General features: G+C 47.3%; 1 protein-coding gene and 1 pseudogene across 2 annotated transcripts in view; both read left to right on the forward strand.

Annotated features, from left to right (window-relative positions):
• Window positions 1-25800, forward strand: part of Selp (selectin P) — a 36585-nt gene that overhangs the window by 4785 nt on the left and 6000 nt on the right. The window contains exons 2-11 of one of the 2 annotated variants that reach the window (XM_047521797.1): window positions 5962-6052; window positions 7609-7995; window positions 10329-10436; window positions 10843-11028; window positions 11939-12124; window positions 13608-13793; window positions 16006-16191; window positions 19210-19392; window positions 24385-24570; window positions 25285-25494. In XM_047521797.1, coding sequence (XP_047377753.1) covers window positions 5962-6052; window positions 7609-7995; window positions 10329-10436; window positions 10843-11028; window positions 11939-12124; window positions 13608-13793; window positions 16006-16191; window positions 19210-19392; window positions 24385-24570; window positions 25285-25494 — 1909 coding nt within the window. Of the gene's footprint in view, window positions 1-5961; window positions 6053-7608; window positions 7996-10328; window positions 10437-10842; window positions 11029-11938; window positions 12125-13607; window positions 13794-16005; window positions 16192-19206; window positions 19393-24384; window positions 24571-25284; window positions 25495-25800 lie in introns of both variants that reach the window. The other variant, XM_047521796.1, reaches the window with a different exon arrangement.
• Window positions 487-1384, forward strand: LOC124962452 (prohibitin-2-like; annotated as a pseudogene).

Consider the following 25800-nt stretch of genomic DNA (forward strand, 5'->3'; position numbering starts at 1 on the left):
TCTCATGTTCAGAGATGGGTCAGAAATGGAGATGCCGATTGGGGTCCTTTCACAAACAAGACCATAAGGAGGCCTAAGGAAAAGAGAAGAATGAGAAGAGAATATGGTTGGGAAGGCAGGAACTTGAGGAAAATTACCTCTGCAAATGAAGGCAGAGGTGGGGTGAATTCAGAGAAGACTTGAAAAAATTGCTCAAGACATTAGATAAGTATCCAGAGAAGAGCCAAGGGCAGCACTGTAAGCAAAAGGAAGTAGTCAATAGCATATATGCTACAGAAAGGTCAAGGAAGATAAGTGTAGCTAATCTTCATTTGGTTTGGCAATTAGGATGTTAGTGATGACATTCAAAAGAGCAGTCTGGCTCCCGCCAGCGAGTGCTGCCGCTCCAATGCCTCGTGTGCTGGTTATGATCTCCAAACTGGAGTCAGGTAGAGCCGGGCGGGCACCCCCTCCTGACCTCAGGTGCCGCCGCCCTCAGAATCAGATATGGCCCAGAATTTGAAGGACTTAGCGGGACGCTTGCCCGCCGGGCCTCGGGGCATGGGCATGGCGCGGAAGCTGCTGCTGGGGCCGGCGCTGTGGCCTATGGCGTCCGCCAATCCGTGTTCACCGTGGAAGGCGGGCACAGAGCCATCTTCTTTAATTGGACTGGTGGCGTACAGCAGGCCACCATTCTGGCCGAGGGCCTTCATTTCAGGATTCCCTGGTTCCAGTACCCCATTATCTATGACATTCGGGTCAGACCTGGAAAAACTCCTCCCCGACAGACTCCAAAGACCTGCAGATGGTGAACATCTCCCTGCGCGTGCTGTCTTGACCCACAATACCCAAGAGCTCCCCAGCATGTACCAGCGCCTAGGGCTAGACCATGAGGAGCGAGTATTGTCATCCATTGTCAACCAGGTGCTCAAGAGTGTGGTGGCCAAGTTGAATGCCTCACAGCTGATCACCCAGAGGGCTCAGGTATCCCTGTTGATCCGTCGGGAGTCTACAGAAAGGGACAAGGATTTCAGCCTCATCCTGGATGATGTAGCCATCACAGAGCTGAATTTTAGCCAGGGGTACACAGCTGCTGTAGAAGCCAAACAAGTGGCCCAGCAGGAAGCCCAGCAGGCCCAGTTCTTGGTGGAAAAAGCAAAACTGGAACAACAGCAGAAAATCGTGCAGGCTGAGGGTGAGGCAGAGGCTGCCAAGATGTTTGGAGAAGCCCTGAGCAAAAATCCTGGCTCCGTCAAGCTTCGCAAGATACGGCAGCCCAGAACATCTCCAAGATGCTTGCCACATCACAAAATCCTATCTATCTTACGGCTGATAACCTTGTGCTGAACCTACGGTATGAAAGTCTTACCCGGGAAGTGACAGCCTCATCACGGGTGAGAAATGAGCCTGATGAGCAGAACTCTACCCGCAGGAGGAAGCAGATGTGTTTCTCCACAAGTTTTTGAGGAACCAGCTAGGGGTCCAGCACACCCCATCCCAATATCATGTGATGGTCCCCTCTGTGCCCATCCTCCTGAGCCCTCGTGGATTGAGGAAGACTGAAGACCAACCCTATTTAGGGGGATGACTTTCTTATATCCCTGTGTTGGCCAGGGGTGTTGGGACAGTTTGTGATTTCTCAGTGATTTCCTACACTGTTGTTCCCTCCCTCAAGATGGGAGGAATTCTCAATAAATTTTTATTACTTAAGCCAAAAAAAAAAAAAGCAGTCTGGTAGACTGGAGGGGCAGTGGCTAAATGGCAAAGGGGAGGCAAGGAAGTCAAGAACACTCAGCTGCAGAGCAAGGAGAGAAGACAGGCTGACTCTGTGCCTTTGTAAACCTTCATTAAGCTGAATCTGGGCAGATGGCCAGAGGTCAAGGAAGGACATTAACCCTTTCTCCACATGTGCAAAGTTGTGGTCTATAGGGCCAACAAGTGAGCAGGAGCCCTTTTGTGGAGCCACGTTGGCCAGCTTTGCAGGCCATGTGGAAAACCATAGGACGCCTACTGGTCTCTGGTTCCCCTTTTTTAGGAAAGGGGAGGTGGAGGGGAAAACACTTGCTTTTCCCCCTCTTCACCTTGCAATCACTTCTGGTTCTTTCAGAAAGTAACATTAAAGATGACCATGGTGCTTAATGAAGGTTTACAAAGGCACAGGATGTTATTCTAATGACCCGCTCTCAGACTCCTTTCCAGCAACTTCCAGCCTGAACCAGGCTGCCAGAGAGCAGTAAAGATTAGCAGAGCATGGGGCTGCTTCTCCTGGAAAGGCATTTCCTCTTGTTTCAACACATTTTGCTTAGTAACAGGCCGGAGCCCTTAACTCTTCAGCGCCCTACTCAGCACCATCCTGGAGACTGTACTGTAGAGCAGGAGCACACGTGTGTGGTTTCAGAGGAAGAGTGCTACTCGTGGAAGATACCCAAGCATCACCATCCTCCAAACCCACACATAATACCTATCGGCCGCCCCTGGGTCAAGGGGCTGCCTTATGGTCAACACAGAGATGTGAACTTGGAGTCCATTAAACATGGATACAATCAGTGGACCAACAAACTTTCTGAAAGTGTCTAGAAAATTGCAAGTGCACTTCTTTGAAGAATCCTGATTGTTTCCAAAGTTCATGAGCCCTGTGAGAGTAAGAATCTCTACGTTAGGTACGTTCATTCAGGTGAGCCAGCTTGGGCAAACCATTTAACTACCCCATCCTGAGCATTCGCAGTGCAAAAGACCTACGGAAGTGGACCAGAGAAATGTTAAATTGATTGGCAGTGATCTTCACCATCTCCCACGGCTCTGAAATGATCTATGAGAATGAATTTTGGCATTTTGGTGATTAAAAGAAACAGAAGTGAATGGTCATGTTGCAATAGGGGGTGCACGTCGACTTCCACTCTTTCTTGGAGGTCATTCCTTCATCAGAAGCATCTACCCGTCATCTAAAACTTGAAAATGCTTAAAACTAGGGTCCTTGTGTGCTCTCTCTCTCTTACTCTTTCTCTCTTGCTTTCTTTTTTCTCATGTAGAGAATTGCTGAGGAAATTTTGTTTAAAACAAACTCCTTTAAAGGTTTAAACAAACAAGTTAGGGCGGGAAGCAGCGAGTAGATCTGGGCATGGAGGTAGGAAATGGGGAGCCCTGCCTACTCAGTCTCCCCCACACTCCCCTGACTTAGCCCCACAGCTAGAGAAACCCCAGAAACACTCTGCTGGGGAGAAGAACCACTTCCAAAGTACACATACAGGGCTTCCAGTCTGCTTCTGTCCACACCAGCAGAAGGCTGGCTCAGGCTCAAGAGCAAGGCCCCAGCCTGGGTGAAGCCGACCTTACTGTGCCCTTAGCAGCAGCGCTTTTGCTCCAGTGCCTCCAAAACTACTCTAGGAAACTGTGTGGTGCTTCTGCCTCTCTGAGAGGAGCGTTGGCATCCTTCTTCATGAATTTTAAAAGACTGATTTTCAAGATATTGTAAAAATTGACCTTCCAGAAAACCTGTTAGACCACACTTTATCCAATGTAATTAAATAACAGAGTGATCAGATAACCCTCCCCACTTAAACAATGAACAGGCTCTTAAAACAAGAAATTTTATATTATTCATTTTCTCTTCTCAAATATTTATTTCTGTTCCATTTCTTGTGTAGAATTGTAACCTCATTCAGTATATTTTTAAGTTGGAAATCTCTTGATTACTTTATCATGCTGTTTGCAAAAACAGAAACATAATAAATCAAAATTTAAAAGACTTTTATCTTCTGAAGCCCTAAGTTTCCACAGGTTAATTTTTTAAAAATCAGCATGACAATTACTTTTAATACACAAGTAAATAAACTAGCATATATATGTTATGAATTTTGATAAGTAACTTAAACTCGTATATTTGAAAGTTATTGCATATGCATCTGTAGATGAAAAGAGCTTTTTCGCTGTTGGTTCACATATCCATAGATGAATACTACTTCCAGAAACAGAAAAGTTCAGCATCAATCCTAATTCTCTATTTCATTTTCAAGGATTTCAACACTGGAAAATTTCATTTGCTTAAGTGGCAAAGGGAAATGGAAGTCTTATGATAGCAATGCCTCTCAATTCTTTGAACTCCTTCTAAGCTATGTCTCCCAAATTGTATAGTGATTTATTATCAGACCTTAGTCAAAGCTGACAGCTTAGCGGGATCCTCCCTCAAAGTTGTTGAAGAAAAAAAAATGGAAACCACCAGACTCGAAAAGGATTTGCTAGGCAGTCATTTGACGCATCAAGTCTCATTTTCCATGCCAAGACACTGCACTGTCACTAACATGCCAATCTCTTTTACATCTTGGGGCACGGCCTCACAGTACACAGACCTTAGACTAGTGTCTACTCTTCCTTTGTAAAATGGGAGGAGGGTGTACTTTTGGGCAGACTGGTTTCAGGAAAGCACACATGTGGAAGTCGAGAATCTCCATCCAGACCGATGCTCCCCTTGCTGTGTGCCCTGCTGAAGAGTTCTGCTATAGCACTGGGAATAGTATTTGGCGGGTATTCAATAGAAACACAGTACTAATAGTAGCTGGTGATACAACACAATCTGGAGAACACTCAGTGTATTTAAACCCCCATGAAGGGAATATCACCATGCTTTCTGTGCAAATAAACATGTTTCTCAGCATTTGATCATGGGTCCTGCAGTAGTCAGCTGATTAGTGTTCTGGTTTACAAGAACACAAAATAATTTGATAAATACTTATCAAAGTCAATATTCAGAAACCCCTCGATGGAAAGCGCCAGGCTTTTCATACATGACAGACCCACTATCTGGAGACATGCCTTGTGTGAGTGTATCCTCCCCGGTGTCTGGCCAGGCACACACACACACACACACACACACACACACAGTGCCCACACACACACACCACCCACACTGCCCCCACACCAGCATTGGTGTTGCTCCAGCATGGTCTGTGTTAATTCAGAATTTTTATACAGGAGGAGTTTTAGGTGACGATTTGACTGGAAGAGCAGTAGAGCTGCAATGGTACAGCAAAAGGTGTTGTTCTTATGTTGGTGGCAGTGATGGTGGCTCAGGAGGAACACTGGTACCCAGCTCAGCTTGGTCACCTCTCTCCTGCCCACCACAGCAGTGCAGCATGGGCTTGGAAGCCTGGAGGTTTATGAAGGCAAAAAGTGGAATGGATGGAGCTCTCCTTCCAAAGTCAGTCTCTGCTGCTACGGTTCTGAGAATGTTGCTTAGATGCTCCAAGCTTGAGGGACGTCCACGTACAACATGAGGAAGTTGGGGAATATGAGCATTTCCAGAACTTGTCCAAAAAAACTTTTCAATGCTAACAGATTTAATAAAATCTTAACAGAAGGAAGCCCATGAAAAATAATAGTTGTTACAGATCCAAGGGGAGTAGGCTTATTATATATTATTACTATATATATATTAAACATATACACACATATGTATATGTATATATATATGTGTAATCATCATACAGTATTATGAATATATGCTGAATAAAGCAAGGAGATAAAACAGATCACATAACAACACAATATGTTGCTCTGTGAATCAAACTGTGGGTTAGAGAGTTTATGTGAGGATCAAGAAGTTCTTGCATGATTTCCTATTGCTCTTGGGAATGGCATGCCAGTTCTGAAAGGAATATTACTGCATAATAATAATGACTGCAACATTCACATTTCAAGTATTTTTTTCTCACATGCATATTAAAAATGTACCTTAAAAGAAAAATACTGGCATCATGAAGTCATTACTCAATGACTATTTCTTGAATGAATGAAGAAGTGAGCTCTCCTTCAGTCTTTTAGAGTGTTTATCTAGGGTTGCTGAACAGTGAAAAATAGGAAGGAAGCAGAGGGCTTGGACCACTTTCCCAAAGGCAATAGGATCATCTCAACAGGATTACTAACTAAATTTTTTGGTCATATTGGTTGTATACGGTACTAAAAGAAAGTTTCCTTTTCTTGTTTCAGGACAGTTGCCTAAAAGCCATCTGGATCCTGAGGTCTCAGAGAGCGATCCTCGGAGCTGCCCAACTCCTCTGGTTCAGTGCTTTGATCTCTGGTGAGGCTGACTCTTCACCTGGCCCTGAGTGATAGTGTAGAGCCCAGAGCCAGAGGGGAGAAGTTAAGGACTGCAGTCAGTTGTGAAGCATGGGACTCTGTCCCAGCCCAGATTCCTGGAGGAAAAATGCACCCACCATCATCACACACCTGGTGGGCAAGGCACCAGAAACAACGTAAACATACATCCACGATGGTCCACACGTTAGGCATGGTAGGCACAGGCCCACAATACTTTCAGTGACCCACAAACATGTCTGAAATTTTTTAAAAATAATTTTGTTTAAAGTCAAAGAAAATGTTTTAATACGTGATATTAACACATTCATCTCCATAAGGCTTAGAGTCCAGGAAGCCATGGTGCTCTATCAGAGTCAAATCTTCGCAATGCCATAGCGGTGGTGTCAGGGAGTGAGGAAGAAATGTGCTGGCCCTCACGCAGGCAGCAGAGAAACAAGGCCTTATAAACAGGAAAAGGAGCCATTTCCAGGGTTGATTGCTTGCCTTGTACACCTCACAAGGGAACTGGCCCCGGCTGCCCCGCGAGCTCCCGCAGGCCACAATAACAATGCTGGGCATCACAATAACAATGCTGTGCCTTCATGCTTCTGAAGGGCACAGTCTTTACTGCACTGGATATCACAAGCAGTCACCAAGAAGTGATATCACAAGCAGTTCCAAGAAAGGGGTAAGCAGGTATGGAGGAGGCAGAGTGATTTATGCAAAAGTACAGCAAAAGTGGAATGAGTGTGAAATTATAAACCAGGAGACTTTCTTTCTAAACCTGGCTCTGGAACAAGCTTCTGTGCCACTTGTTCAACAGGTAAATTTACCAAAAGCCTATTAAGCCAACCTCTGTGCTTGGTGCCAAGAACCCAGAGCTAAAAACAAAAAAATTAGAAAAAAAAAGACCACTGTTAGGGATTCTCAATCTAGCCCCTAGGACCATAGCATGAGCACACACACTGCAACACATAGCAAGAGGGGCCTGAGGAAGAAACCTGGAGCCACCAGGGAAGTCAAGGGAGGTGGGGGTATAGTTTGCCAGGTGTAAGAGCACAGGGCAGCCAGGATCAGGAAGAGCCGGTGAAAAGGCTAAGAAAGTGAACGTGGCCGGCAATGAGGCTGGGCTAGCGGGAGTCCTAGACTGCTGAGCATCTTATTGCCCATGTGAAAAGCAGTAGGACCTTCCGTCACGTATTTTACATATCATTTAATTTGGGCCTGGACAAATTACTTAATATGTGTCCTTCAGTTATAAAAGGAAAGAAGTAAATCAGTTGACCTTTAAATTCCCTTCCAACTCTAACATCTTCTGATTTCAAATCTTTAACATTTAAGAATCTTAAGAAGAGGATATTTTCCTAATCTGATTCCATATATACTTTAAAATGAAATATGGAAACCACTCTTTTCTCCTGAAATAACTACATTAGACATAAAATATTGGCATTCATCTTCTGGACAGGAATTCATCTGACTACTCACAGTGTACTTGAGACCACAGCCTGCTCCAGTTAGGGATGCTAATCTGGTCCTCATTGTTCTTCACTCCAGAGCTAACAAATCAGAAGGAAGTGGCAGCATGGACCTATAATTACAGTATAAAAGCATACTCATGGAATTATTCCAGGGCATTCTGCCAGAAGCACTTCACAGATTTAGTAGCCATCCAGAATAAAAATGAGATTGCTCATCTCAATGACGTCATACCCTACTTCAGTTCTTATTACTGGATTGGGATCCGAAAGATCAATAATAAGTGGACCTGGGTGGGAACCAAGAAGGCCCTCACGGAGGAGGCTGAGAACTGGGCTGACAATGAGCCCAACAACAAGAGGAACAACCAGGACTGCGTGGAGATCTACATCAAGAGTCTGTCGGCCCCTGGCAAGTGGAATGATGAGCCCTGCTGGAAAAGAAAGCGGGCCCTGTGCTACACAGGTAGGCCTGCTTCACTCTGAACTTGCCCATTAAAGTGAATGTGCTTTCCCGCTGCTCCATGTAACCACTGAGTCAACAGCATGAAACCTCAAAGTCAGGGCCATGAAAAGAAGGAGCAAACTGATAACTCCCTTTATTGGGTATCTCAGATACAGACTTGGGGTGGAGAAAACTGGCTGTTAGGAACCAGAGAGAATTTAATATCCAGCTTGCCCCTGTCATTCTAAAACTGAAGTGGATTCTCTGGGGACTTGAGTTTCTTAAGGCAATGGAGTAGCACGAATCAAAGGTAGGACTGGAAACCAGTCTCATACATTTTAGGCCTAGAGCTCTCCTTCGCCAAGAGCGCTATGTGAGACAGGGCAGAGAGCCAATAGACGTCCTGAGAGGCATAGCTGTAACTAACATCTGCTGAACGCCAACACGTCCTGGTGTTATTGTTTTGCTCAGGCGTCATTTGTTCGTGAACATTAGCTGCCCTTCATCCTCAGGACAGCCTCATCAGCCCCGCTTGGCTCTTATTTTGCTGAGGAGGGAAAGGCTCAGAGATAAGTCTACCAAGGTTCCCCCCAGTTGATAGTGAGGCCAGAATCAAACTCACATTGACTTGAAAGGTGGTATTGTTAGTTAGATGCCTCCACGTTCCTTGGTCTGCATTTTCATGGGACAATTTGAGAGTATGCCTGAGGATCACAAATGCTTTACAGATTCTCTTCAACAACAGTATGTCTTCAGGTCTACTGGACTTTAGTGGGAAGGTGCGGGGCCAGGAAAGGGAAGAAGCAACTGAGTGCTCAGTGGTACAATGTCACCCAGATCCAAGTGGGGGCCACCACCAGCACAGCGCCCTTGGTGAATGCCACCATTGATGGGTGTTTTGCCATCAAAGAGGCAGAGTGTAGGTGCCTTCTGTTCTCTGTGGGAGACAGGAAAAACAGTCCTGTATTGTAACAAGAACTTCAGTTTGTTGAAATAAATCTCTAAATGCCGAGGTTTGTTAGACCTAAGAACATTTTATCAAAAAAAAAAAAAAGATCTATTCATTGAATCATCATCATTCTCCTCCCTGAATATCAAAGAAATAGGCAAGTTGCTAACCTATCTAGGAAGCCTGAAATGCAACAGGAGAGAAAGAGTCGGCTGGGTTGGTTTTGTTTTCATTCTTAGAGCTTTGGGATCTACTCTCTAGGAAGGCAAATTAAAGCACAACCTGGATGTTCTGAGAGCCAAGTACAGGCGTTGCTACTGTAAGGCCCTGGTGGGGTCAAGTTCAGGGGAATAGGATGTGGACAGAATCTCCACCTACCAGCTGCTGCTGCCTCTGCATCTTCTCTCTGCTTGGAACCCTTCCCAGTGCCTCAGTGCAGCCTCACCAAACTCACTGGCTGCGGTGGGAACTTCCTCCTGTAGAATCTTGCGTAATTTATAGAATCATGGCCTCTCAGATGGAGAGGGAGCATGGAGATGGTCTAACATAACCCTCTATGTGCTAGATAGATTTCTCTAGCAGTCTACCACAAAGGGTGTCATTGTGTGGCTGGGGCTCAGTGCAGAGGAAAAGAGCACCAGAAAACAGTCCAGCCACAGACCTTATCCCAGCTATGACCCCATAAATAAAAACACCAATAAGAACAAACGAGAACATTCTCTGCGCCCTCGTGGTGTCGGTTCTAACATGAACCTTCCACAACATGCAGGCACTGAAAGAGCTTCTTGCAGGAAAGAAGCCCTGGCCCTTCTCTACTCTGTCACCGGAGGGCACAGACATAGTGAAGAGGGCCTGGAAGGGCAGCGGTGTGGGCACTGGTGCAACGCCGTCTCTGAAGATGGTTTCCCTTGGCCTTGACCCGTATTAAACATCACACGTGGCCTCTCTGCTCCTCTACCCATGGTGTTGGACATAGATTTGAAGAAACAAAAGGCTATCACAATGGGCAAACTGAGTCCAGAGAAGTAACTAGGCTCTGGTCACACAGTGAGTGGGCGGCAGAGCCAGGACACAGGCCTGTGTGACCCTGCCTCCCATGTGGCTCCAGTCCTCCATGCAGTAACTCTGCCACAAGGCTTGAAGGCCCTTGCTTAGAAAGCCACAGCCCATGCTGTAGCACATGGAGGTGTTCCTCTGTGCACACGGGCCAGGCACCCCCCATAGGAAACACTCGATGCAGCGTGAAACGGGACGTCAAGTAGGACACCTTTCACAGGGAGCAGGCTGGCTCTCTAGATGACGCTGGATCTCTGTTGCCTGGCTAGCTCAGTCCTGCCTGAGACAGGCCAAGCTGGCCTCGACCCCCGTGAGTGCCCGTGATTCTGACCCTTCTGTGCCCATGCAGCCTCGTGCCATGACATGTCCTGCAGCAAACAGGGAGAGTGCATCGAGACCATCGGGAACTACACCTGCTCCTGCTACCCCGGGTTCCACGGGCCAGAGTGTGAATACGGTGAGGCCACCTTGCTGATATTATTTTAACCCTTGTTCTTGGGCACAAGACAGTGCCAGTGAGTAGAGACTGGTCCTGGGCCCTTTCCATCATCTGTCCACTCCACTCAACTGTCTCTAGACAGTCTGAGTAAAGTCACCTTATTCTAGAACATTCATTCATAAAATTTCAAAGAGGAAAAGGAAAATGATCAGGAGGCAAGACAAAGAGAGCCCTTTTAGGCTGGCTCTCCTTGTTTGAAGTAAAAACCAGTGAAGAATGATCATTTCCCAAGATGCAGGCGATACAAGAAACCTGCAGCTTGAGTGAGAAACCCAGGAAGATGGTGGGGAGGGCTCAGGGCTCGCCGCAGACCCGACAGTGCCTGTGAGTCTCCAGTGAAGACGTTGCCCCTTTGTCCCCGCAGTCAGAGAGTGTGGAGAATTCGTCCTCCCTCAGCACGTGCTCATGAACTGCAGCCACCCGCTGGGAAACTTCTCTTTCAACTCACAGTGCTCGTTCCACTGTGCCCAAGGGTACCAACTGAATGGACCCAGCCAGCTGCGGTGTTTGGCTTCTGGAATGTGGACACATGGGCCCCCACAGTGTGTAGGTATGTGGACTTCTTCCTTTCCATCCTCACTGACAATCTGAATTTCAGGGATGGGGTGCAGTGAGCTTTTTCCATTAAAAAATGTGAGAAATAATGAAGGTCTACCTTAGATGGAAAAGTCTAGTTATCATTGTTACTTGTCAACCAGATTAACAATGGCTTGATTTTCATGATATCCTACATCTGTAGAGTGAGGGGGGCAGTTAATTCTTAGTCTCAGGCAAAAATATTGCAAAGAGACCCCTTTCCCTTTAGTTACAATGTGAGCAGGGTAAAATGATGAGGATCTAGGGATTGAGCATTATAAATGTGATAACTTTGACTTGCTTCTTCAAATGAAAAGCAAAGGTGTTGAGATCTTTCCAAACAGCTGTTGAAAGTAGCATCTCCCCCAGCCCAGTGCATAAGGGAGCTTCAGGACATACAGGGTGTATAGGGTTCACTGCACCCGGTCCTTGCCTTCACTGCACCTGCAGATAAAGCTGCCATGTTATGCAGAAGCTGGACAGAACTGCCAAAATCTAGCTGTCCTTCCACTGGCTGCTGAGCTAGACTGGGTAAATCTGGCCTGAGGAAACAGTGTCAGAATAGAAAAATAAGAGGCTGACTTTACTGTGGTGAAAATTAAAAGGTCTTCCTTCCCCCAAACTCACAGCCTTCAAGCAGCTTCAGCATGGCCACCTTCTCAAGGGGTAGCAGCTATAACTCTGCATGGCACCAGAAGACCTGCGGGGATAGGTTCATAAAGGCATGAGGAACAGAGGACACTAAGATAGAGCTTGGGGCGAGGCCATGCTGAGGACAGGGGCGCTGAGTCTGGTGGGGCTCCCCCGACCCTCCCCACCGTGCCCTCCACCCTGGGCTTCACTCTCCCCCTCACTGCTCAGCTTGTCCTCGCTGTTCTCTCCAGCCGTGCAGTGTCAGCACCTGGAAGCCCCTGACAATGGAACCATGCACTGTGTGCACCCACTTGCCGCCTTTGCTTACGGCTCCCGCTGCACATTTGAGTGCCAACCTGGCTATGGAGTGAGAGGCCTGGACACACTCGGCTGCGTTGGCCCTGGCCAGTGGACAGCGCCCCCACCGACCTGCGAGGGTAGGTTTTCCTTAGCAGCCCCCAGTGCACCCAAGGAGGCCGTGGCACCCGAGAAGGGCCCAGGGCTCTTAACATCAGGGTGACCTCCCCTAGGCTCTGACGCGGAGGCAGCTTGTCCCATCTCCAGGAGCCAAGAGATGTCCCATCTGTGAAATGGAGCTAAGGATTCTAGTGTCACTAGAAAAACAAGAGGCTGATTCACTGTGGTGACAATTAAGAGGTCTTCCCTTCCCTTGAAGCAAGGTGCTTGTGAGGACTAAGTAAATAAAGCGGACACCTTGAAACAAATACAAAGCACTTAGCAGAAAGCTGGGCGCAAGGCCAGCTCTCGTTTCTGCCCCTTTTTTACCTTCCTGTCTCATTTGCATGTACGAGCTCCAGGACAAGGTTCTGTATGTGAGGAGCAGGGCAGTGACTGTTGGGACAGAGAGAGAGATTCCCCATCTCCTCTTTGGAGGCAACCTTTGGCAAAGGCCGTGTTTAAAGAAGAGCAGGTGACGCAATCCTAGGCAATTACATAACACCATGAAACTGCGTCTGAGCCGCTGCCTCACACCCTCGGCTTCCGAGGAGAGGGGTGGTGGGCAGTAGGACCCTGAGGCCCAGCTTAGTGTGTTCCCAGACCTGGATCAGAGCCCCACTCCGGTTCTGCTGGCCATGAGAAGTTAGGGAGGTCGGTTGGCATTTCTGAAAGGCACTTTTCTCATCTGTAAAGCAAGAAAGAAGCCCTAAGGGATGTTTGGTACTTACATTTCCTGATTCTGTAAAAACCAGAGGTCGACACTGAGGGTAAAAGGATAGTCTTTATGCTCTGCCAACCCCAGGAACTGCATGGAGGTGGCACTCCTCCAGCAAAGGGCCTGAGGAAACAGCCCTTATCAGAATGGAGGTCACTCGGGTCCAACTGCACTCAGGAGCTCACTTTGGACTGCACACAGTTGGCAACTGAAGTCGGTTAGGATGACATCCTGAGTTCCAGGGACTAAACCCACTGATGACCACTGCACAGCACAGGACGCAGTGTCAACAATAGAGCTGCGCTACTTAGTTTTGTCCTTATAAACCCAATCTTTTTTTTTAATTCCGTGCCTGCGCTTTTCAGATCACATAAATATCTAACGAGCCCCTCTGATTGCCAAGCACATTCTGGACTCTGGGATGTAACTAACGGCAACCCCAGCCTCCAGGAGACTGTGGTGTGCCGGGGAGGAACAGCACAGGACGGGCTGTGGGAGCGGGCTGCAGGAGTTCCTCCCCTGAGCAGGGCAGGCAGGGAGGAGGCGAGGCTCAGCTGAGACTGAGGGCAGGTAAGAGTGAGCCAGGCAAGGGGCCTGGGAAAGGCGACTCTCCTTCTGCAAAGGGGAGGATCTGAGGTTCTGCCCAGCCGACAATGTGGGCAGGAAAGAGGCAGGGTCTCCGAGTCTCTTCTGAAGAGGGACCGGGCCCTCCTGGTACACAGCTACAGACAGCTTTTTCCCTTCAGCCCTGGCGTGTGAGCCACTGGGGAGTCCTGACCACGGGAGCGTGGAGTGCACCCCGTCGTGGAGAGCATTTCAGTACAACTCCAGCTGCAGCTTCTACTGCGCCGAGGGCTTCCTGCTGAGAGGAGCGGATGTGGTTCGCTGTGCCGACTCGGGACAGTGGACAGCACCAGCCCCTGTGTGTCAAGGTACTGCAGCATCAAAGATCCTTCCGTGCCTCTCAGGCATAAGGGCATCAGCTTCCGCATTTAGCACTGTCACTCCCTCGCCCACCAGCCAGTCACCGAGTCTACAGTGCGGGGGCCTCTGCGCAGCACCAGGGCTGAAGTAGCGAGCAAAGCCAGTCCTGCCGGGCGGTGCACTACAGCACGGTCAAGGCGAGCACTGCTTTGACTGACGCACATGGGGTGGGCCGGGAGATCAGGGTGAGGGGAAAGGAATGGCGCATGAGGAACAGCACGAGTGGGTGGAAAAGCAATGACAAAGCACTTAGTGCAGTTCTGTCACTGCTGTCAATAAGCTGTGGGACTCCTGGGAACTCAGTGTCTTCTGTAAAATGCGGACACAGCCGTGCACCTCACCTTCCCCTCTCACTGGTGGTCAGGGCTACTGCCATCCACCTCACCTTCCTGCCTCACTAGTAGTCGTGAATTAACGCGTGCAAAAGCAACTTTAAAACTGCATCGGCTTTATAAACATTGAGAAAATGATAATAGTACTTCATCAGTCATGAGCCTGTGGTCTAATTTGGCAAAATGGTCTTTTAATATTTCATATTTTCACTTTTAATATTTCATATTTCATGTTTTCACTGTTCTGCTCTTATATGCAAACTAAGACAAAGGGAGGTCACTGGGGCTGTTTATCTACAAAGGGCTCTCAACTCAACGTCATGTCCCAGAAGAACGAGACTGGCATTGCACATTGCCATTTGCTGAGATGTACGTGAATCCCCTGGGTCAATATATACTCTATTTTCAAAATGAGAGACAGAAGTTTGCAAATGGGCCTTGAGCAGCTTTATTTACAATAGTTTTGATGCGGAGATAACCCAGGTAAGATGGACAAACTGAGTGTGGTATACACAGACAATGGAATATTATTTAGCTTTGAAAAGGCAGAAAATTCTGACAAATGCTACTACACGGATGAACCTAAGGACATTACACTAAATGAAATGAGCCAGCCCCACCGCCCAAACAAGTAATGCATGATTCCACTTCCAAAAGTCATTTAGGGTAGTTGAAATCAGAGACGGAAAGTAGAACGATGGGGGAGAGGGAGTGAGGAGTACTGTTCAATGGGCAGAGTTCGAGCTTGAGACGGTGCAGCGTTCTGGAGACGGGCCGTGGGGATAGCCGCACAACGTTGCCAACGTGCTGGTGCCACTCAGTTCCGTACTTACAACTCTTAAGTGGCAAACAGCTGATTTTATGTTGCATGTATTCACTGCAATAAGCACTGAAAGTCCAAGGCAAGGAATGTGACGGAGGAACAGACAGCCACGCCCCACACTGGTGCGACTGGGGTGCTGTGCCCAGCTGTGGACGAACGGTCTGCGGACAGACACGAGTCCTGGGGCGTGCCTAAGAAGGGCCCCAGGGGACCACTGGAGACGTTCTGCCTCCAGGCGTGACCTGTGTCTGGTCATCCAGGACAGGTGCCTGCAGAGGCAGCTCGCTGGCCCCCGACAGCCGAGGTCCTCCTCTGCTGCATGGTCTTGAGGACGACACCAGCATCCGTCGCTGCCACTGCCACTCTTGAGTTACGGAGCAGCCCCTGGGACCTCATCCGGGCTGGCTCCAAGAGTTAGCTACAGCTGTTATTCACAGCTTAAAGGCAAAAAGTGCGACATATATAGAAGTCATGTGTGCTCTCCCTGTTTGAACACCTATTTTACATGTTTACGATCATGGTATAATTGATTATGATCATGATTTTTCATTCATTCTGCTTTTACATGTAACCTCACACAGTGAGACACCTCCCATATCTTTCCAAAGTGAAATATAATTTTTTGGACCTTTAACATTCTTTTCATGAATCTACCATGATTTATTTTCCATATTAATGTCATTTATACTTGTTTTCAATATTTTGCTCTCACAAACCCTATCACGATAAAATGTCTCTGAATTAATTTTTCATTAAGGATCTTGATTTCCTACTTGGTATCAATTCTTGGGTCCAAAAGTATGATAGTTTAAGCACTATTGATACATACTGCCAAAATGCTCAGTGATGTTTTAGCATTTTCCTCAAAACCATTCTGGTGCCATTGCAACTAATTGACACTATTATATTGGGGAATCCTCGTTCTTGGCATCAGGTGGTCAGAACCAATGAGTTCCTGCACACTACTGCTTCTTGCCCTTACTGCCTCCATTCCTCTGCCCTTAGCTGTGCAGTGCGGAGATCTTCCAGCTCCCCGCGGGGCCCAGGGGAACTGCTCCCACCCCTCCGGCGCCTTCCAGTACCAGTCAGTCTGCACCTTCACCTGTGAGGAAGGCTCATTCCTGGTGGGAGAAAGCGAGCTGCGGTGCTTGGCCACCGGACATTGGAGTGCTGCTCCTCCAGAATGCCAAGGTAAGAGCACACCTTTCCAGTCTCTTGGAAGTAAACCCCAGGCAGTATTTTTAAGAGCTGCATTTTAGAGGTGGTAACTGTAGAGTCCACAGGCTGGAAAACCCTTTTACCCTGTAACCCAAGGATCCCAGGGCAAATGTCTCCAGAGGCTCAGCAGATAATACAAGTGTCCAGATGTTTGGCAACAGGCCACAGGGAGCAGAATGGCTCTCACTTCTTGAGAGGGCCTTTACCAGCACCTGAAGGTTCCTATCACAAATGAGGTGAACTGTACTTACTGGCTGAAAATAATATGTGGATAGAAAACTAGGAGGAAAAAACCCAGCTTCCAAAAACAGCTTGCAGTGTTTGTTCCAAGGCTGATCTAGCATTTTCCTCCTAGGAACCATGAGGTGTAATGGTGGCCATGCTAACGGGTATCTAGCTGCAGACATACCCCAGGACTTGTAAAACGGTGGGGAAACACACTTAGGATAAAGGGTAGAGGGATGAAGAGGAAGATACTCCAGGACCTGGAGGGTACAGGTTCTCTGAAGAAAGATGTGCAGATTCAGGGTGAGAGTCATATCCACACTGTACTTGATAGTCGAAGGCCGGGGTGCTCTGTCAATATTGCAACATCCGGGACAAAGTGTAACTGCTCCTGTAGAGTCCCCGTCCATTTTTCTACTGGACACATCCAACTCTTTAGTTACATTTATGGCAAACACATTTTAAAGGGACCTTTACAAAGCACGATTTTCATATACAAAAACTATAGAAAAATAAGAACACAGAAAAGTGAAAAATATTCTCTTAAATATCCCTACTACCCTAAAATTGACATTCTTAGCATTCTGGTATGAATTCTTCCAATATTTTCTCTATCCACCCTGCCCCATACAATTATTGTGTTTTATGGTGCACATGTAATTTTAATAACACATTTAATGTATAAAATATGAAATATTTCTGCATTATTAGCCATGTCTTTCCCTTTGCACAGACTTTTAGTATCTAAGTGAAAGCAGGCGGATGCAGGTTTTTTGTGAAGAGGAAACCACTTGCTATTCAGGTCACACAAGCTCATGGGTGCTCACACACACAGTGCAGTTAAGCTAGGTTGGCTGTAAAGAATGGACGAATTAATAGAAGGGAATTCAGCAGAATTGGAGGTCCTTCGTCCCCAGGCTCCAGAGCACATGGCCAGCCACTGGAGCCGGGCTTGGAGTGGGCAGTGGGCTGTGGCCTGGCCCCTCAGCTCTCGGCCTGTGACAGTGAAGACTGAGTGTGTTAGAGTCCACGCAGTTCTGGGAAGAACCTGGAGTCCTGAGGAGGGCCACCATGGCGGGCAGAGCCTTCTGGGCTTCCCTGGGCTGTGCAGGCACACATTACAGACCACTGCTCCACACTGCCCTGCCTGGGGCACTTCACAGCAGAGGTTGCCACTCGCTCGCTTCCTGTGACCTTCCAGTTCCCTTCTGCTTCTGGTTCTTTGTTTACTCAACCCAACTCTGTCCTTTTGTGGCTGGGTGTGCAAAAGTGACATATCCCCAGGAGGGCTGGGCAGGAAGGTGCCAGGAGGCCTGCAGTCCGCAGGCTGTTGCAACCTCAGAGGGGCCTTACCAGAAGTGCTCCCTTCTTACTGTTCCCCACCCGCCACACCCACCTCTCTCCTGAGGAGGCAAAGCCACAGAGTGAAAATGGACTCTAGCGCCCCAAGGTCCTTCCCGGTCATCCCTGCAGTGTCGGGGCTCCTTACTGGTCTCCTCTCACATGCACACAGAATTCAGAAGACTTCAAGTGGCAGGGAAGAGTTAGGGCTGTGGAGGAGGTGACCAGATTGAGAGGACAAGGAATAAAGGGACGAGAGGGGAAGAGAAGCTGCTCTTGAAACCAAGCCATTCGAGTCAGCGCTGAACAGTGGCCCTCAGACAGCCACAGCCCCGTCCCTGCTCTAAGCCACCCGATGCTCAACCAGCACAAACAGTGAGGAAGAAATGCCTGAAACCACGTGTTCACTCGTCCCTACCTTTCCATGTCCACACTTTAATCTGTGCTTTACTGTTTCCTTAGCTGGTAGAGGAACATCTTGACAGTTCCTAACAGTTACAGTAAGTGTTTCACTCCTAATCCTAGTGGGAATGCTAGGAGCTATGTAAGACTGTTCTCCCCGCTTTAAGATACTGTGATTCAGAGAGGCAAGTGACTGGCCAAGAGTCACAAAGCACAATCATCAACCCAAGCAAGTCCCTTAGCACCTCAAACTCCACACACTGTGGCAAAGAACTGTAAGACCTAATTTAACTTTTTTCCCAAGTGAACAAGCAATCATTTGTGGTTGGTCACTACAGAATGGGACTACGAGAAAAGGTAGAATTAGCATTTGCCAGCAGTTGATGAATTATGTGCCTACTTTGTGTCTATGGTTTTTTATTGCATTTTGAATTTAATTTTTAGAGATAATTTAGTTAACTTCCTACATAGCTAAGGATACCTGCAAGGCAAGGATTATCCTTTTTCCTATTTGAAGCAACTGAGGCTCAGAAAGGTCACTGTGCAGAGATGCACTGCTGATGAGTTACAGAGCCAGGTCTGGACCCAGAGTCCTCCCACCACCAGGTTGGGAGAAGGGGAGAAAGCGATTTATTCTGTTTCCTCTTTCCAATCACCTGTCATCATTTCCTGGGAAGGTCACTAGGTCTATTTCTGAAGAAGGTAATTAAGAGAGCAGCCACCTCCCCTCCTGTCAGGGACATCCAAAATGCACTGCAGCACTGTCTTTCCAAACATAGCACCAACTCCCTTTTAAAGTTCCCTCCCAAGCTCTTGATGGCTGAGTATTCAGAGCATCAATCAACTGTAAGCTGCTGCTATCTTACACCTCCACAGACTGAGATGGCACCATGAAATTCAAATAATCAGTTACCCAGATGCTGCCCCCAAGTATTAAGCAGGCAAGACACACACACACACACCCCGACTTCAGAGTGTTGAGTACTAACATAGTCTCCTCCTCTGCTGCATCCATGGTAGCAGTTACCTGCACACCTCTGCTGAGTCCTCAGAATGGAACAATGACCTGTACCCAACCTCTTGGAGAGTCCAGTGATAAAGCGACCTGCCAGTTCATCTGTGATGAGGGGTTTTCTTTATCTGGACCTGAAAGTTTGGATTGTACTCCATCTGGACACTGGACAGGCTCCCCCCCACAGTGTGAAGGTAAGCACTTTGGTCTCTTAATATTCTCAGATAACAATACAGAATGAAGAATCAGAGATTCAAGAAGTGTTCTTGAACTAAGACAGCATACACTCCACAAAGTCTGGTAATCTAGTCAGTCTCTCTCTCTCTCTCTCTTGCTGTCTGTGTTTCTCTCTGTGTCTCTCTCTGAACGTTTTAATAAATTGAGTTAAAATTTCAGATTTATGAAGTGCTTTCATGCCTTCATAGCATGTGAGGTTTGCCAGAATTCTGAAATAAGGAGGACAGACATAATCATTTCCATTTGGAAGATGGAGATGAGACACAAACGGGCTCAGAGAGGTTAAGTAACCATCAGTAAAGAGTGAAGCTCAGCTGTGTCACTGACACTTGTTTTCTGTGCATCTTTTCCTGCTACACCATCATCCATTCTTTCTCACCCACCTTCACTGGGCACTGCTAAGTCCCAGACACTGAGCACACAGGGGTGGATGTGATTTTGTTCTGGTCTACCTATTACTCACTCCTCCCCCAACTTCTGCGTGGATTGTAAACTCCTTGAGGGTAGGAGCTTGCTCCTCATCTTTGTACCCCTGCAGCAGTGAGACAAAACAGTGGGTGTGTGACAGACAGCCTAAGCTTACCATTTGGCAGTGAAATTCACTCAAGCACCAGCCCTACTGACGGTGAGTTAATGGAATCCTCTTACCTGTGTTTAACTTCCCAAAGCATCTGGCTGGCCAGTATCTAGCATGCCATGTGTTCTGAAATAGCAGTGCCCTGGGCCTACAAACCAACAGCTGCTGTCAGTTTCACAAGGCACTGTTGTTCCTAGTTAGTGTTCAGGGTGGTCAGGGTAAGTCAGTAAGCTCAGCAACAATAGTTCATATTAATTGCTTGTGTACTGCCAGCTATTTCATATGAGTTCTTATGACGCCCACTTTGAAGGTGAGGAAACTGAGGCTTTGAGAGAAGAAGTAGCTGGCACAGACACACAACTAGGAAGCCTGAAATCAGGGTTCACCCAAGCCAGTCTGACGTGGCTTTTCTGCCACCATGCCATGCTGCCACCCAGTGGCAGGTTTCTAAACCCTGGGTCTGTGACTTAATTTACTCTTCCATTGCACAGGCTGCAGTTCTAACTACTGAAATAAACCTCAGGGGTTGGGGCGCCTGATCAGGCAAGAGAATATGTCGGTAGGAATCCATTAGTGTTATGCAGAAAATGGCTAACATATTATTTATTCCTCCTCATGCCAGGAGCACTAATCTCAAAGACATATATTGCCCCCACCCCCGCTCCCACCATCATGTGGCATTGAGAAAGTCTTGTCACCTCCAATGCCTTCAGTTTTCTCAATCCCAGAAGAGGAGGAAAGTATAAGACTATCTTTGAGGTCTCTTCCCAAGCCACAAATTCTTCAGGTTGAAGAGTATAAAATGCTACTATCTGCTGTCGAGAAGATTCACTACAAGCCACCTGAAGAATCTAGAACATTCTTAAGGGCCAGCCTTAGGACGTGAGCTCTACTCCTCGTTCCTTCATTTCTCACTCTCATTCAATTATCCCACTGACGTTTATCACCAGCTCTCTTTTATAATATTCCATTTTTAATGCTGCAGAATCGAAAATCCCTTAAAAAAAAAAAAACCTTACGAAAATTTCAAATCATCTATGTAACCTACATGGTTGTTAAACCATACTCTCCAAAGTCCGTTTCCCTTCCCTTCTTTCCAGTCCTTTTCCCTTATACCAGGTGGCATTTGCCTGTCTCCTTTCAGTCATCCCCACCCTGAGACTAGAACCAACCCTGACAGGAACAGCACCTTCAGTCAGCAATGGCTCTCAGAACTGTCCACCTTACCTGATCCTGAGTCTGAGATCTGTTTTTTGTACCTGTGTTCTCACTTCATTCTCCAAATTCATTCTGCAAATGCTTGGTCTCCTTTCCCCACACAGCTCAGTGCTTGAATTTTTAACCCTGGCACCATCTCTAGAGTTTCACATAGCATGCTGCAGAATCCTAGCATACTTCAGAGAGCCCACTGGAGGTCACCAAGTATGGAGGGACACTGTGACAGATGGAGCTCTCCATTCCTCTTTTACAGTGCAATGCAGGATTTTATTTTGGGGATAGCTCCAAAATGTCTCCATCGTAGTTAGAACACCAGTTCCCTGCGCCCCTTGGAACTTGTGTTCTGCTTATATTTCCCAGTCCCCTCCTGGCCCTTGCCCTCCCAGACCTGGAGTCCTCCCCACAAGCCTCCGCAGCCCTGAGGTTCTCTGCCAATCTCACCATTTGTGAGCTGGAGCACGTCTGTCCAGTTGTGTGTCCCTGTTACTCCTGTCTGCAGCCACCTTCCTGGCACAGATGAGTCTCTCCTGACCACCAACACTCTTGCTGATCCTCCAGAACTGTTCGGTTCTGGACTTCCACTCCTAACATCCAGTCCCACCACGTTGGGGGACTGCTCCCAGCCCAACCTCCACTCTTCTTTCTTAGCCCTGCTTATCCAAATCCTGAATTATGGCAAATGGGTGCACTCTGAGCTCTGGCTAGGGCGTGTCCCTACTTTTTCCTTTCTCTCTCTCCTTGGGAGTTCCCACTTTATTTATTTAATCATCTTCTTGTTTGCTTGCTTGTGTGTTAGTTTGGGGTGGGTGGGGTCCCACTATTTTGCTCAGGTTGGACTCAAACTCCTGGTCTCAACCCATCCTCCTGTGTAGCTGGGACTATAGGTGTGCCCCTCCTGCACCCAGCTATTTTCCAAGTTTGAGTTTAGTATAGACAACTCTGTTAAAATTATTATTTAAACTAGATCTTAATTCTAAGAAGCTCTTGAGGCGATATTAATTTTAAGTAAAATGACACAATAAAAAGAAATAGGAAAATTGACTGGATCTAAAATAATATGAATCAGCATGTCTTAAGATGGTGATTAGAGTGCAGTGAATATAATAACTCATAGATGCACATGCCACATGTATGTCCACTTGATGGAGTGCAGAGAAACACAGTGAAGGCTGTGTTCCAGGGAAGAACGGCCTTGGAAGTCAATGAGATGGCATTTAATGAGAGCAACTTTTATCGGTTTTCTTATTCTTCAAGTAAGTCTCTATGTCTACATTAAGTGACTCTACTCCAACATCATTCTAGATAACTCTTTAATTTAATGGAGCCATACCTGCTGGGTGCCCACCAGATGCCAGACCTGAGTTAGGCTTCCAGGTACCTCATGAATGCTGCCCTTCAGACAGGAAAACCTGCTTCCCTGCATGATTCAAAGTCAAACCCTTGAAGTCTTTTTGAGGCCTTGAGTTTAACAATGTTAACATTTACCTGAGAAGATTCAGAGACTTTCATAGATGGAAAAGGATGGAACTGCCACCTTGGCAGAGCAAGATTGACAAAACTGAAACCACAGCAATAATCCCTAAGTAGATAAAAGCTGTAGCAATTCTCATTTTAGATGCTCAGTCATGTTAATCCATTTTTTTTAAATAGTAACTTCTCTTTACTTCTCTTCAAATCAGACCAAAGAAATCTTATTAGAATTAGTCTAAATTAAAGTGCACTCATTAACTTAGTTATTCAGTCAACAAATATTTTTAGACCCGCCCCCCATGTGCCAGGCATTTCCTGGGGTACAGTGTTAGAAGAACCTACACAGCCCTTGCTGTCTTGCAGATCACATTGTGCATATCCCCGGGCTTAACAGGGTAACCTCAGGAGATTCTGAGACAGTTATTTTAATGAAAATGTTCACGGATGACTGATGCATAGGACTTACACTAATAGATATGTTTTGTAAATGTTTGTAAGTGGAATTGATGAGCCAGACATGGAGTTACTAATTACTCAATAAACTGAGAGCCCTGGACTGAAATTCACTGACTGTTTCAATGGATTTCTGCAATAAGGAACCACCATCCTCAAGTGAATAACCCATCACTGCAGAACACATGGACCAACATGCAAAAGCCAAACATATCCCTTTTCCATGGAACAGCACAAAGAGCTTGAAGAGGGATTTTAAAATCAGAATAGCTAAGTAAAATGAGCCTCACCCAACAAAGGATTTAAAGAAAGAACACTCAGTTTGACAATAATTCAATATTTGTTGATAAATAATAGTTTTATGTCAAATAATTTAATGAGAAAAAAGATAATGCTAAGAGAAACACATAACTGCAATAATTTATGAAAATTCGGGGAGGAAATACTAGAAATTCATTAATTCAGCCACAGGGCACAGGGTTATTGAGCGCACCTCTTGGGATCCTGCAGTGGAGACAAAGGAAGGTGGTGGTTGGGTCTTGGAAGCTTTCTGTGCAGAGGAGAGGAAGCAGTCGACCTGGCAGGAGAGTGCTTGAGTCCAAACAAAAAGCCAAGGCGTCTGAGAAGAGCTCACGCTGGGTTCAGTGGCAGCTTCAGAGGGGCTGTTGAGTTGGATCCTGGAGGACTGTGGGATTTTAACCAGTGGAAAGGGAAAGAAATTCAGGGCAGTGCGAGCAAGAACCAGAGCAAACACACTGAGTCAGGTAGGAATGCCCGAACTCAGCTGTCTCGTCGGGAAGGCTTGCCCTTTCCGCTGTGATGGACCTGCAGCATGAGAAAGCAACCTGGAGATTCAGACAGAGGACATGGCTTGAGGCGGAAGGTGATCGCTGTGGTTTTAGATGTACTGAATTTGAGGAGATGATGCATATCTAAGGCAGGAAGAAAGTAGAAATGGAATCCCAGAGTGCACCCACCCAGATCCTGGGAGCCAGAGGAGACTCTGGTTCTGGAGCAGAGGGTGTGGACAAGAGGACGGGATTGTGAGTTCTCTGTGTCCTCTGATATCCTCCACTCTGCAGGCCCACTGTCCCTCCCACTGCCCTGTTTGGTGCCTACCAAACGCCTGGAATACAGTAGGTGGTAAATAAATACTTGTTGAATCTGTGGATGGAGCACAGAATTTATGAAAGGACCCGGTGACAGTGTCATTCTCGTTTTGGTACTCCAGCCATCAAGTGCCCAGAACTCTCTGCCCCCAAGCAGGGCAGCCTGGACTGTTCTCACACTCGTGGAGGATTCGGCGTTGGTTCCACCTGCCATTTCTCCTGTGACGAGGGCTTTGAGCTAGAGGGATCAGGCAGTGTGGAGTGCACAGCTTCTGGAAGATGGTCAGCACATCCCCCAGGCTGCAAAGGTAAGAAGTGACTCTCACTGGGACACCTCCACGTTGGGGGCATTCCCCACAGTGACAGGACACGTGCTGTCACGCGGGGCAGGTGTGTACCACACTACCATTCAGGTCTAGCAAACGCAGCCTGTGGGTTAAAGCGATGTCTGAGGAGTGACAGGCTGTTTATGCTGTAAGTAGAGTCCACTGATTCTTGTGCAGAAACTGTGCTTCATGCGGGTAGCTGGGGGCTTCGCCGAGCAAACAGAACGGAGCCCGTTACTCCACTGCCTGGAGAACAAGGGCTGCCGTCAGGGGCCCAGGTTTGCAAATCAAGGAACCAGGGTGCCAAGAAGTTAGTCATCATCTTCCTGCCACATGGCAAGTGGCAAAACCAGGGGCATCTCCTTTTGTGTTGACCTTTGACCAATCACCTCCCAATAAAGCAGGGGAGGCGACAACTGGCCCACATGCATTTGGCCTACTGATTGCTGTTTCTGCAACAACTCTTTCACTCATTCCTTTTTAAAAATAATATTAATATTAATATTATTCTTCTTGTCTAGGATAATCATCTCTTCAAGGATTTCCATACCTGGGGTTCATCATTTTAACTTCCCTATAGGCATCACTAGTGCCTTCCCCAGGGTGAAAGGAGTGGGGGCCGTTTCCACGTCAGCCTTAACTGACGCGCTGCCTTTAACTGGGAGCTTTCTAAATTGCAATACCCTCTCACCACAGGAGTAGTGCCAGCGCCTACCTCCAACGTGCGATGCCTGGCCCTCGTCTCTCCTGGGCAGGGAACAATGTCCTGCACACATCCCCGGGGAAACTTTGGCTTGGATGCCACTTGCTACTTTGGATGCAAAGCTGGATTCACACTCACAGGAGACAGCACTCTCAGATGCACACCTTCAGGACAATGGACAGCAGTGACCCCAGCGTGCAGAGGTAAAGAGAAAAGCAGCCTGAGGTTCTGATGCTATCCTGCAGGCACTAAAGTTAGCCAGGGTACGGGCAGTGAAACCCCACCCAGCCCCAGCAGCCACTGTACCCATGAATTCCACCCATCCCAGTTGGCTACACCAGGCCCAGGCACACTCTGCCCTTCCTCGTGCCAGAGTTAATGCCCTGGTTCTCAAAGCCCTAAGGAGGAAACCTGTGTGAGGATGAGCAGCATGCTGAATGTAAGCCAGCATATGAGTTGTGAGACATAAGCTGCAATTTTATTAGGCGGCAGGATAAACAGCTCGTATT

This window comes from Sciurus carolinensis, chromosome 12 (assembly GCF_902686445.1).
Source record: "Sciurus carolinensis chromosome 12, mSciCar1.2, whole genome shotgun sequence".
Taxonomy (NCBI): Eukaryota; Metazoa; Chordata; class Mammalia; order Rodentia; family Sciuridae; genus Sciurus; species Sciurus carolinensis.